General features: G+C 47.1%; 2 protein-coding genes across 4 annotated transcripts in view; one reads left to right on the top strand and one right to left on the bottom strand.

Moving 5' to 3' along the window:
- LYPD5 (LY6/PLAUR domain containing 5) overlaps positions 1 to 4,988 on the bottom strand; it is a 30,998-nt gene extending 26,010 nt beyond the window's left edge. The window contains exon 1 of the mRNA XM_056137108.1: positions 4,955 to 4,988. The gene's annotated coding sequence lies outside the window, so the exon portion shown is untranslated. The remainder of the gene's footprint in view (positions 1 to 4,954) is intronic.
- The window catches only part of LOC130044373 (zinc finger protein 45-like), a 203,019-nt gene that overhangs the window by 184,411 nt on the left and 4,898 nt on the right, over positions 1 to 13,710 (top strand). Inside the window, exons 1-2 of one of the 3 annotated variants that reach the window (XM_056137095.1) lie at positions 10,729 to 10,828; positions 13,474 to 13,517. In XM_056137095.1, coding sequence (XP_055993070.1) covers positions 10,729 to 10,828; positions 13,474 to 13,517 — 144 coding nt within the window. Of the gene's footprint in view, positions 1 to 10,722; positions 10,829 to 13,473; positions 13,518 to 13,710 lie in introns of those variants that run through there. The other 2 variants (XM_056137096.1, XM_056137097.1) reach the window with 2 other exon arrangements.

The raw sequence follows: 13,710 nt of genomic DNA, 5'->3' as shown, positions 1-13,710 counted from the left end.
CAGCTTTTAAAGTCTTCTTACCATCTTTGTATTCATACAATCAATTATTGTATGAATTGTGCTTAGGCCTAATCATGGGTTTGCACTCAGAGATCACCCTTGGTGGGGTCCGGGGGATCATATGTGGTGCCAGGGATGGTGCCAGGGATAGAATTGAATCTGGGTCAGCTGAATGAACTATCACTCCTGCCCTATACATATGCAAGATTAAATGATTAGGTGGAAGAATACATCTTTGCATTCATGTGGCCCCTTACCAGTGTGAATTCTTTGATTTTGTGTAAGTCATTGAGAGCCTCTATAGAAGGTCTTCCCACATTCTGTATTCTTCCATTCAATCATTTAATCTTGTCTGCCACAATCAGGCAGAAAGCTGGAGGGAATTTTTTTCTTGATTCTGTAGTGGAAACACTGGTAGCAGTTAAGCAATTATAAATAAATATCTATAAATAAGCTTTGTGGCAACCACAAGACAAAACCTATAGTATATTCACAAGACATAAAAGAAGGAAATCAGAGCATAACACCACAGAAAATCAAGTTTTCAGTGCAAGGGAGCAAGATAAGAAAGGAGCAAGGAGGGGTTGGAGAGAGAGTACTGCAGGGAGGGTATTTGTCTTGCATGCAACCTAGATTCAATCCCCAGCACCTCATGTAGTCCCCAAAGCCCCACCAGGAATAATCTCTGAACACAGAGCCAGAAGTAACTTGAGCACTGCCAGGTGTGGTCCAAAAGCCAAAATAAATCAATAAAAAAAAGAAAGTGAAAGATATGACATTACAACTGATACCACTAACTACCTGGGATCACTGTGTAACTGATGAGAAGAAAAATTTTAAAAAATTTTTATTAGTGAGACACCATGAGGTACAGTTGTAGACTTACAAATTTTTGTGCTTGGGTTTCAATTATACAATGATCAGATATCCATCCCTCCACCAGTGCCCATTTCCCACCACCACGGATCCCGGCATCCCTCCCACCCCCCCATCCCCCCTGCCTCTGTGGCAGGGCATTCATTCCCTTTTGTTCTCTCTCTCCTATTGGGTGTTGTGGTTTGCAAAAGAGGCAATGAGTGACAATCATGTTTGGTCTATAGTCTACTTTCAGCATGCTTCTCCCATCCTGGAAGGATCCTCCCAACACCCTTTATTTGGTGCTCCCTTCTCTGTCTGAGCTCCCTTTTCCCCTAGCATGTGTGGCTGGCCTCCAATCCATGGAGTAAAATTCCTGGTACTAATCTCGGCCATTCTTGGGTGTTAGTCTCCTGTTTTGTTACTTTATGTTCCCCAGATGAATGCAATCTTTCTATGTCTATCCCTTTCTTTCTGAGTCATTTCGCTTAACATGATACTTTCCATGTAGTACCACTTGTATGTAAATTTCATGACTTCTATTTTCTAACAGCTACATAGTACTCCATTGTGTAAATGTACCAAAGTTTCTTTAACCAGTCATCTGTTCTTGGGCACTCAGGTTTTTTCCAGATTCTGGCTATTGTAAAAAGTGCTGCAATGAACAAACAAGTGCAGATGTCACTTCGACTATACTTTTTTTGCCTCTCTGGGATATATTCCCAGGAGTGGTATTGCTGGGTCAAATGGAAGCTCAATTTCTAATTTTTTGAGAATCGTCCATACTGTTTTGATGAACAAATTTTATGTAAAATAATGAATCTGAAGTAATGGATCAATTCCTAGAAACAAATCTAACATTACTGTAGAAAGTCTATAGACAAATACTGAATCAAGAGATGGAATCTAGAATAAAAACTTCCTTGCACAAAACTCGGTTCTCAAACCCTTGCAAAAACTGAAGAGGAGGAATAGGCCATAGTGAAGGAAGAAAGGAAGGGGGAGGGAAAGAAAGGGAAAAAGGAAGGGGAAAGGAAGGAAGGGTATCTTGTTTAGCATGAAAATCTATGAACTGAGAACATGAGACACGTTAAAAAAAAGGATCTGCAGAGATAGTACAGTGGGTAGGGTTCTTGCTTTGCAGATAGTCTAACTTTTTCAAATCTCCAGCACCACATAGGGTCCCCCAAACCTAGCCATGAGGAAGCCCTGAGCATTGCTGAGTATGGCATTCCCAAAAAGCCAACCTAATAAAAATCCCTTTTATTATTTATTATGTATGTGTGTATGTGTTTAGTCACACCCAGCGATGCTCAGGACTTACTCCTGGCTCTGTATTCAAGGATCATTCCTGGAGAGTCTCAGAGGACCTTTATGGTCTGCCGGGATTGAACCCGGTCGTCTGTATGCAAAGCAAGTATCCTACCTGCTGTACTATCTCTCTGGCCTCCAGGGCTTGGAATATGGTCCCCCAGTACACCAGAGATTACTCCAGGAGTAACCTCTGGTGAACTTGGGGACCATATTGGTGCCAGGGATTTTTTGTTTGGATATTTTTTGGTGGGGGAGGGGCAAGCACAATAGGTAGTGTTCAGGGTTTACTCCTGACTCTTGGCAGGACCTGTAGGACCATATAGGGTGTTGGGGATTGAACTCATTTCAGCGGCTTACAAGGCAAACACCTACTCAGGCAAACACCTGCTCAGGGTGTTGCACTAACGTTCATCGATTAGGCGGTCTGAAGCACTGAGACAAGAACAGGAAAGAAATTATGGTGCACAGAAGATCACAAAACTCAGATCTTGTGACAAAAAGCAGTCTTTTCAGCCTCTTTTTATTTGCTGGCTTATTATAATCACATCCAATGAAATTCAACAGTGTAGGAAGAACAAAGAATGGGAGGTAAGGAAGACATGATCAATTAAAGGAAGAAAACCATAATCAGTTACAAGAAGAAAAACTTGGTCAATTACATAGGTCAGACCTCCTCACACCTGGAAATATAATTACACAGGTCATGACCTCCTCACACCTGGGGTCTTTGATAAACAGGAAAGGATGTTTACATATAAAGTTTAGCTAGGTCTGAAATATGTGAGAAGGGGAAGCTGCTATTTTGTGCTGCAGGAATTTGCTGGCTACAGAGGGTCAGTTTTGCCTTTTCCATATCAATCAGACTCTCAAGCTTTTGCTCACCCACTTAGTGCAGTGTGGGCTTCTGGTTCTGCTTCCTGCTTGCAGGGCAGCATCCAAGGACTCATCTTCATGATATGGTTGGGCACCAACACAGGTGTTGGGGATTGAACTCATTTTAGCTGCTTACAAGGCAAACACCCAATCACTGTACTATCACTCTGGCCCCCTGGTACCAGGGCTCAGAACTGGTTTCAGCATGTGTGGCAGCGCCTTAACTCCTGTACTGTCTCTGTGGCACATTTTTTTAAAAATGTATACTCTGGTGGAGAGATGGCTTAAAAAGCTGGAGTGCATGCTTGGACTATGGGAGTCTCCCATTCCATTCCCACACCACATGGACCCCCCCCCCCCCCCCACCGCAGCTCAGCAGTTGTTGGGTGCAGAATTCTGTTCTGACCATAAGTTCTACATTTCTGTATTTTTAACATTGAGTCCAGAGGTGAAGTGTGTGCTTTATATGTTTGAGTCAGAGTTTGATCCATAGTCCCAGAAAATGTTTCTGTTCTGCTTTGTTCCTAAGTATGTTAAAATTTGCACTTTCAAAATGCTTTTATTCTTCTTTGTAATTCTTATTATTCTTAAATACTTGAGCCTGTTTATTAGGTGTATGCAAATTAGATTTGTATTACATTCTTAAGTAATTTATTTTCTGAGCCACACCGGGAGGTGCTCAGGTAGGACTCAAGAGGGACCGTATTTTGATTTATTTTGGTTTTGGGGCCACACCCGGTGATGCTCAGTACTTACTCCTAGCTCTGTACTTAGGAATCACTCCTGGCAGTGCTTGGGGGACCATATGGGATGCCGGTGATTGAACCTTGGTCGGCTGCATGCAAGGCAAGCACCTTACCCACTGTACTACGTTTCAGCACCCCTCACCTCCTTTTAAAATGGTTAGCATGATACTTTCCATATTGTACCACTTGTATGTAAATTTCATGACTTCATCTTTTCTAAGAGCTACATAGTACTCCATTGTGTAGATGTACCAAAGTTTCTTTAACCAGTCATCTGTTCTTGGGCATTCAGGTTTCTTCCAGTTTCTGGCTATTGTCATGCTAAGCGAAATGAGTCAGAAAGAGAGGGATAGACATAGAAAGATTGCATTCATCTGGGGGATATAAAGTAACAAAGTATGAGATTAATACCCAAGAATAGCTGAGATCAGCACCAGGAGGATTACTCCATAACTTAGAGGCCAGCCGGGTATCCTAGAGGAAAGGGCTATTCAGATAGAGAAGGGAGCACCAAATAAAGGATGTTTGGAGGATCCTCCCAGGAGGGGAGATGCATGTCGAAAGTAGACTATGGACTGAACATGTTTGCCACTCAATGCCTCTTTTGCAGACCACAACACCCAAAAGGAGAGAGCGAACACAGGGGATTGCCCTGCCACAGAGACGGGGGGGATGGGGGGATGGGGGTGGGAGGGATATTATCCATGGTGGTGGAAAATGGGCACTGGTGGAGGGATGGGTATCTGATCATTGTATAATTGAAACCAAAGCACAAAAAATTGTAAATCTACAACTTTAAAAAAAATAAAATAAAATAAAGGGGGAAAAAAAAATCTAAAAAAAAAAAAAAATAAATAAATAAAATGGTTAGTTGGTCAAAGGTGGGTTCAGGCCACGGTAATTAACAGCCTGGCCAGGGCAGCTCAACATTCCTTTCATGGCCCCTAAATTTAGTTCACACGAGCATCCCTTCACATTTTCCACTTATTTTTCACATTTTCAATTTCTGCCGATTGTAACAATGGAGATGTTACTGGGCTCCCTCCAGCAAATCGATGAGCAACGGGAGGACAGTGCTACAGTGCAGTAAAAGTAAACAACGAGAAGAAATTAAAAAAAAAAAAAAACCTAAGGTGAATTCTACAAACATCCAAGCCTTCCAATACCAGATACCCTGCAGCTCCTTCAAAAGGAAAACTGCCAACTGGGGGCGACGGGGCCCTACAGGAGGGCCCGACGCGACTGGGGTGCGCTGATTCCGGGGGAACTCGGGCTTGTGCCCTGCTCCGTGGGTGAACCAGGGGGTGTCATCAAGGGCTCTCCATCCGCTAGGGGCGGCAGCTCTCCGATGATTCCGGGGGTCAGCGTCTCGTGGCACTGGCGCCAGCACGGGTGCCGCGTGGTGCTGGGCGCGCCTCGTCCAACGACGCCCCTGGGAACGGAGTCCGGAAGTTAGACAGGCGTCCCTGGGAAGTGGAGTCCGGAAGTCGGGAGGCGTCCCTGGGAAGTGGAGTCCGGAAGTCGGATAGGCGCCCCTGGGAAGTGGAGTTCGGAGTGCGGCGCCAACGGAGGAACTTCCGCTCCAGGGTGCTGCAATCGGGGCCTGAGCGTCTCTCCGGGAGGTGAGTTGAGCCGCGCACCTCGACGACCTCTAGACATTTCCCATCTGGTCCCTGGGACCTGCCGGCCGCTTCTTGGGACCAGGGAGAAAAGCCACGCCGGAGGCACTTTCCTTCCCTTCTCCCCAGTCCCTGCAGCTGAACCTCTGGCGTGGGAGGTTCTGGGGAGTGCTGGAGGTTCAGACTGGAACCCTCAGGGTTTGTGGGCTAACCTGGCTCCCCCGCCCCTCCATCCTTCCTTGATTACTCCCTACCGGCGTGATGCTGGGCAAGAACTTAAGTTTTCCTGTTTCAGTTCCCCTTTCAGTGAAAGGAGATCCTATGAGTGTTTTCCTGGCATATTTCTTTTGCGAATTAATGACATAGTACTTTTTTTTTTCCTTTATAAAATGGAAGCGTTTAGGCGTGTGACAAGCTAGAAGCTAGCTTGTACACATTATATGCAGCCAACCGAGATTATATGCATCAGAAAGGTGTATTTCAGGGCCGGAGTAATAGTACAGCAGGTAGGGTGCCTTGCAGGTGGCCCACCCTAATTCGATCCTCAGCATTCCATATGGTCCCAGGGCCCCCAGGAGTGATCTCTGAGCACAGAGCCAGAAGTAAACCCTGAGCATAGCCTGGTGTGGCCACCAAAAAAAAACAAAAAAGAATGATATTTCTCTGCTTGCCATGATGTCTCATTTTTGTGTGTATGTGGGAGAAGGTTCTTTCTTTGACTTTCGTTGGCTGGAGCGATAGCACAGCTGGTAGGGCATTTGCCTTGCACGTGGCCGACTCGGGTTCGAGTCCTCCTTCCCTCTCGGATTGCCCAGCAAGCTACCCAGAGTATCCTGCCCACACGGTAGAGCCTGATAAGCTACCCGTAGTGTATTCGATATGCCAAAAACAGTAACAAGTCTCACAAGGGAGACATTACTGGTCCCGCTTGAGCAAATTGATGAACAACGGGTGGACAGTGCTACAGTGGGAGAGGGATTTTTGTTTGACTTTCGGTTGGGGTCCACACCCAGAGGTGCTTAACATTTATTTCTGAGTCTGTATTTAGGAATCACTCCTGACGGTGTTCAGGGAACTATATGGAGTGCTGGGAATTAAATCTCGGTTGTCTGCGTGCAAGGCAAGGGTCCTATACATTACATGCTGCCCTTGTTTTATTTATTTAGGGGGGGTTGGTTGTTCTTCACTCTGCATTGCTCAGGGCTTATTCCTGGTTTATTGCTCAGGGGACCATATGCGCCAGAGATCAGACTGAGGTCAGTTGCATCCAGGGCCTTAGCCCCCAGTTCTCTCCCTCTTCCAACTAGTTCATTCTTATCAACTAGTTAATTCTTATCCCCTCTGGGTCTGAGAGTAGGCTTAGGTATTAAGGTACTTGCATTGCATGCACTGACCCCAGTTTTACTCCTTCACCACATGTTCCCCTGAGCACAGAGTGGGGATTCCCCCCATGCCCTCCCCTCCTTGCTCTCTCCAACACCACTAGGTGTAAACCAACCCACCCCCACCCCCAAGGAAAAATAAGGAAAACAAGCTATGCTCACATTACTGACCAGTATTTAGAGAAACAGCACTGCATCTGTTCTGCCCTTAGAGGCTTTTTCTTCTTCTTCTTTTTTTACTTTTTTGTTGAATCACTGTGAGAGAGACCTTTACAAAGCTGTTCATGATTAGATTTCAGTCATACAGTATTCCAGCACCCATCCTTCCACCAGTGTACATTTCCCAGCGCCAGTGTGCCCAGGTTCTCTCCCATCACCCCCCCCACCTGCCTCTATGGCAGGCGCTTTTCTTCTCTCTCTCTCTCTCTCTCTCTCTCTCTCTCTCTCTCTCTCTCTCTCCTCTCTTCTTTCTTCGAGGCTTTTTCAAGCACATGCACAAGATCTGTTTCTTCTAGTTTCCATTCCTTCTGGGTTTGAAGAACTGCAGAAAGGAGGGAGCAAATCCAGGAGTCCTGGCAGCAGTGCAAACCCCACCCCCCCTTACCCCACAGGCCTGTTTCCTCCACGGAAGTGTTTGGTTGTTGCTTAAATAATTGGGGACACACACAGAACAAGTACAGGGCAGAAGTAATGTAGCAGTTAAGCATTGAATTCTAGGTGCCAGAGAGATAGTACAGTAGGTAGGACATTTGCCTTGCACAGGGCTGACCTGGATTTGATGCCCAGCACCACATGTGTTCCCCCAGCCAGGAGTGAGTCCTGAGCACCACCCGGTGTGGCCACACACACACACACACACACACACACACACACAAAAGTAATCTTAAGTTGCAGAGAGCTTTATAAAAATGAAGTGTTGCACTGCCAGAGGCCTGTGTAGTGAGTGCTGCATTCACCGCCTGTTTTGCAGCAGAGGTGGTGGAGACGGGGGATGTGCTTCTGAAGAGCACTGGGGTTTGTGGCTTGAAGTGCTAGAGTTCCTCCTGTGCATATGTGAAACCCTCGGGTCCATCTCTAGGATTTGAGTCTAGGTCATGTGTGTCTTGAGTAGTTTTGATACTTTGGGCAAGGCGTTTTGCTTTAATTGTTTTTGGTTTGAGGTCCCATTGCTGGCGATCCATGCTGTGCCAGGGATTGAACTCAGACCTCCTGCATGCAAAGCATGCACTCCACTATGAAGCCCCAGAACTCTGTTTTTTTTTTTATTTCCAGTTTCAGGGATTACTTTGGTCTCATGCATGCAAGGGTTTAAGCCCTGAAACGAGAGAGAGAGAGAGAGAGAGAGAGAGAGAGAGTGTTAAAGCGCTGACCTGCACGTGGCCAACCCCGGTTCCATCCCTGCATCCCTGACACCACAGCTGGGCCTCAGAGATGGTCCTGCAGATGATGGTAAAAGGGGCTTGAGATTGGGGACCACACATGGTGGTGTTCAGAGGCTATTCCTGGTTCTGTGCTCTATTCCTGGTGGTGCATGGAGGGATCCTGCGCGGTCCCACTTAGTGGCTCACTGAATCTGGGCAGGCCCCATACAAGGCAAGTGTCTTAACCCCCATACTATTTCTCCTAACCAGTTTTGGTTTTCTACCTTTCCTCATGGGATGTGGGCACCTCTGCTTTATGTACTGTTGTCAGAGTGCCTGCCATGAGGTCAGCAGAGAGGAGTAACTCAGTGAGTATGATTCCTGGAGCCACAGCTAGAAGAGAAAGATGCTTCTCTCCATAGTCCTATCTTCCCTCTAACTTCTGATAGGCCACAGAATCCACTGACCTCTTCATACCATTGAAAAGCCTGCCCAGTTGTGCTCATTTTTGTCAAGATTGAGAGCAAATTGTCTTTGAGACACTGTGACTGCTGGCTTTTTTGTTTCTCTTCTGGGGAGTTTTGTGTGTATGTCGGGTACGAGAAGAGCCACCTCGGGGTTCAGAATTTCTACTGCTCACAAAGCAAGTGAATGGTCAGTGTCTATTGAGAACAAACCCTTGGACTCAGACAACAGAACTGAGGTTGCCAAGCCGGGAGGGCTGAGGCCACTGGAAGGGACCCTGGTAGAAGGTTTTTGGCCCTTTGATGGTTGTGAGACAGTAACTCTACGTCAGAAGCAGAAGCATTAATGCTGTTGTAACCTCACTGGCAGCAAAATTAAATTAAAAAATAATTTCTCCTGCTTTACGTGCACCAACTCTTAATTTTTTCATTACCATGCTATTATTCTCTTTGAAATATGAGGAAATGGGACCAGGGAGATAGTGCAAGGGAGCTGGAGCACAGGCTTTGCAGACCTGGCTTTGAGCCCTGATGTCACTGGATCCCTTGAACACCCCCCTCAGTGCCTTCCAAGCCCACAGCCAGGAGTCGCCCCCAAGCCCTATCGTGTGTGACCCAAAGCCCCACCCCTCACCCCCAAGTGAAAAAGCCCAAACAATATCTGGGCTGTGTTGGCTTTCTGTTGAACAGCCTTGGGCTGTGAGAGACTTTTTTTTAAGTTACTCAACCTGCCAAGTTGAATTGCTTGGAATCTTAATATTTAAAAGTGATTCAGGGGGCTGGAGTGATAGCACAGCGGGTAGGGCATTTGCCTTGCACACGGCCAACATGGGTTCGATTCCCGGTATCCCATATGGTCCCCTGAGCACCGCCAGAAGTAATTCCTGAGTGCAGAGTCAGGAGCAACCCCTGTGCATCGCCGGGTGTGACCCAAAAAGCCAAAAAAAAAAAAAGTGATTCAGGGACAATCTGGGGAAGCAAGGGCCACCAGGAAAGTAGGTTTTTAATACTTCCAGCTCCCTAGAAATGAGACGCACAGCAGGCCACTGGAAGCTTGTCCAAGCCTCTTTCTTCCCTCTCAGATTGTTCTGCTGGAACCTGAGTCTGCTCCTACTATCAAAGGAATCTTTATATCCACCCTTCCTTGAGTGTTTGCAGCAGATGACTGCCCTCCCTGTCCTGGTTTGAGTCCTGCCTCCCTGCCTCCCTGCCTATTCCCTTTGCCTCCGATTCATCCTCACTTTTCTTTTCATCATTCTCCTGCAGTTTCTCAGTTTTTCCTGCTTTGCTTTTTATAGGAACTCAGCCAGCCTCCAAGGCTCCATGAAGCTGAGTTTATGTGGATCCCCTCCCAGGCTCACCCCTTGTTTCCTGTGGCCCCTCTGTCTGGCTCTGCTATTTAGCTGTACGTGGCATAATTATCTGTTTCCTTATTCTTGGACTTGGGGCAGTTGAGACTGAGCCTGGGCAATCGTTGAATTCCTTCCTTTATACATTTAAAGAATTAATAGGCTAATGAACCTGGTGTCCATCAGGCAGGCAATGAGTCATTTTGAATATTTATTTCAGTGGGTATTTGCCATGTATATATATATTTTTCTTTTTGGGTCACACCCAGCAATGCTCAGAAGTTACTACTGGCTTTGCACTCAGGAATTACTCCTGGCGGTGCTTGGGGGGGACTATATGGGATGCCGGAGATCAAACCCGGGTCGGCCGCATGCAAGGCAAACGCCCTACCTGCTGTGCTATCGCTCCAGCCGCCTATTTGCCATATATTTTTACAGCAAGCCCATGTACACATGTGACTTTGTTTTTTTTTTTTTTTATGGCAGTGTCAGGGATCGAACCTAGGGCCTCACATGTGCAAGGCAAGTGCTCCCCTGCTGAGCTCCATCACTGGCTCACAGACACTGACGAAGATATTTTTAAACGTCTGGAGGCTCTCTTCCTTGCCAAGATGACCTCATCTTGTCCATGGACAACCTCTGAAAGACCAAGCAGGGAAACATGCGAATAACAACCCACCAGCCTCTCCGCATCCTTCCATCTGGTATCGGCCTCGGAATGACTCACTTGGGGCAACTTGAGAGCATTGCTTCTGTGGCTCTTTCATGCTTCTGGTTGGCTGCTGCCTGCTGGGACTGGCCAAGTGTCTACCGAGCAGTTCCTGTGTGATAGGCATTGGCCCGGGTGCTGGAGGTAGAAAATTGAGTAAGTTCCATTCCCCTCAACAGCTGACTTACCCATTATTGGCTTTCCTGTAGAGCTGATGGAAAGATCACCCTGCAAAATATTTCACTGAACAGTGTGACTGAATAGGCAGAGAGTTGAAATAGAGGGAACCACAAATTCTGCTTTTTTTGAGGGGGGGAAGCTGGGGGCTCACACCCAGCAATGCTCAGGGGTTACTCCTGGCTCTGCACTCAGGAATTAACTCTGGCGGTGCTTGAGGGACCATATAGGATTGCTGGAGATTGAACCCGGGTCCGCCTCATGCAAGGCAAATGTCCTACCCGCTGTACTATCGCTCTGGCCCGGGAACCACAAATTCTGAAAGGGTATTTCTTACAAAACTGGAAAGTTTTTCCATGCTTGGGTTTTTAATTTGAGGTGGAATGAATAAAATTATTAATAAATAGGCAGTTAGATAGGGCCAGGGCTGGAGCACATGCCTTGGGTTCAGGGACTGAGACCCTGATTTTGGTACCTGGCACCATCAACTGACCTAACTGGGCAAGGAGTGGCCCTGGGCTGCCCGAGCACAGCTTTGGTGGACCCCCCCCCCCCCCAGCCAATGCACTTTGCCCTGAGTTTCCACACACTCTGGAATAAGAATCATTTAAGAGCTACCCGAGTGTTATTGAGGCTGCCCTGTAAGGTTGGGCAGTTTGTTTACTGCACAAGGGTGCTCACTGCAGGGCTGCATGGTCTCTAGACTCCTGCTTGGCATCAGCTTCTCATGCCACCCTGAGGAGGGGCACACTGTTGCTCATTCATGCACAGCAACCACTTGAGAGAACTTCTTGGGGGACATTCAGGCTGCCAGACATTGCTGTTATTCTCTCCTTTCTAGATTGGTCACTGAGGCACAAAGATGGAGACACAAAGTACTAGCAAGTCAGAGATGCACGAATCACATACCCCTGCTTACATCTTAGGGCCTGCACCCTTCACCCCTTCATAACTCTGTTCTCTGTTCCCTTAAACAGACCCTTTGGCTTTGTAGTCCTGTCTGGGTTTTGTTTATTTGTTTTTGGGGTGGGGGGGTGTACATAGGCAGTGCTCATGACTAACTCCTGGCTCTTTGCTCAGGGATCATTTCTGGCAGTGCTCAGAGGAAGCATGGGGTGCCAGGGATTAAACTTGGGTTGGCCATGTGCAAGACAAGTGCCTAATCCACTGTACTATTTCTTTGACCATTTTTTTTTTCTTTTTTGCAGAGGGGCAGTTGGGGGGAATCACACCTGGTATTGCTCAAGGAATACTCCCATCAAAGTGCTCAGGGGTGATTCTAAGTGCTGTCCAGGGACATGGGTCCTGGGGATCAGACCCGAGGCTCTAGCATGTGAAGCATGGGCTCCCTTTGTTTTGCACTGTCTCCCTGGCTTCCGGTCTGTTCCTCCCGAGTTCTTCAACTCTCTTTTCTCTCCTGTGAGGCTTGCATTCCTGTCTGCTGCTATTGGTAGAAGCATCTGAAAGGAAGGTGGAAATGGCTAGCTCTGGCAGAGAACTGCCATCAGGTGTTCTCTGCCTCCTGCTCAAGCCTCAGTTTCCTCCTTTGTAATAGGGGGGCAAACAGTTCTAATCTACATTTATTGAGAGCTTCCTCAAGTGTCAGGGCGTTGCCAAAATGACTTATTTATTATTTATTTTCCCCAGTATTTGGTTCATGACCAGTGATGTTGGGGGTTACTCCTGTCTCTGCACTCGGGAATCATTCCTGGTAGACTTGGGGGACCATATGGGATGCCGGGGTTAGAACTTGGGTTATCTGTGTGAAAGCAAACACCCTTCCCGCTGTATTATCTCTCCAGCCCCTTAGTGTCTCATTTATTCTTCACAGTAATCCTAGGACAGTCCTTATTTTTATCTTGTTGTAGGTCCCCACCTACAATAAGGCTTGAGGTTTTGATGACTTGAGTCAGAATTCCTTGAGTCATCCCATAGCTTCTGCCCAGGTTTGTGCAATTTTGCATGCGGCTTACCCTGATTTGATTCCTCACCATGACATAATGGTCTCCCAAATTTGATTCCCCACCATGACATAATGGTCCCCCAAGCACCCGTAGGGATCACTCCTGAGCACTGTCAGATGTGAAAATACAGGACAAGGGGCCAGAAAGCAAGTATAGCAGGTAAGTCACCTGCCTTGCACTCTTGCCTTGCACGTGGCTGACCAGGGTAAGACACTTACCTTGCTTGTGGCTAACCCAGGTTTGAGCCTTAGCACCATATATGGTTCCCTGAGCATTGCTAGGAGTTATCCCTGAGTATAGAACCAGGAGGAGGCCCTGATCACCTCTGCTTCTGGCCCCAAAACACAAAAAGACCAAGAGCAGAGAGTATCAGCTCTTGGTGACAACTCCTAAGGACTGTCGGTGAGGCTGTATGTCACCTACGCCGCTGCTCAGGGATGATGCTCCCGGACAGTGTTCTCAAAGCTTCCTGCCTCCTGTTTCATTCCTCCAGCTCTCCCATAGATAGGCAGGATCTGTCCCCTAATTGATAAATGCTGCACTCATTCCACGGTGCTAAAGGAGCACGAGGGCTATGTCGCTTCCAGCAGCCAGGGCTCGTGACAGTGTTGGCCAGATTCTGATGGCTCTTTTCTCCCTGTCTCCTTGTGCTTTCCTCAGACTCAGCCTTTCCAGAGGAGGAGGGAAAAATGACCAAATTCCAGGTGAGCCAGACTTGTCTTTCTGAATTTAAAAGTGTTGTCTCTTCTCGATTTGATGCGACCTGTTTCTCTTTGAAGGACTTGAGCAATGTGACTTGAGCCTTCAACCATACCCAAGCCGAGGTGCTGCTCTACTTTTGCATTCAGTGGAGTCACCTTTTCTAACTTGATAAGCAGTGCCAAAAATCAATAGCTG

The sequence above is a fragment of the Sorex fumeus genome, unplaced genomic scaffold (genome assembly GCF_029834395.1).
Source record: "Sorex fumeus unplaced genomic scaffold, SorFum_2.1 ptg000122l, whole genome shotgun sequence".
Classification (NCBI taxonomy): Eukaryota; Metazoa; Chordata; class Mammalia; order Eulipotyphla; family Soricidae; genus Sorex; species Sorex fumeus.
This window is presented reverse-complemented; position numbering and strand designations above follow the sequence as displayed.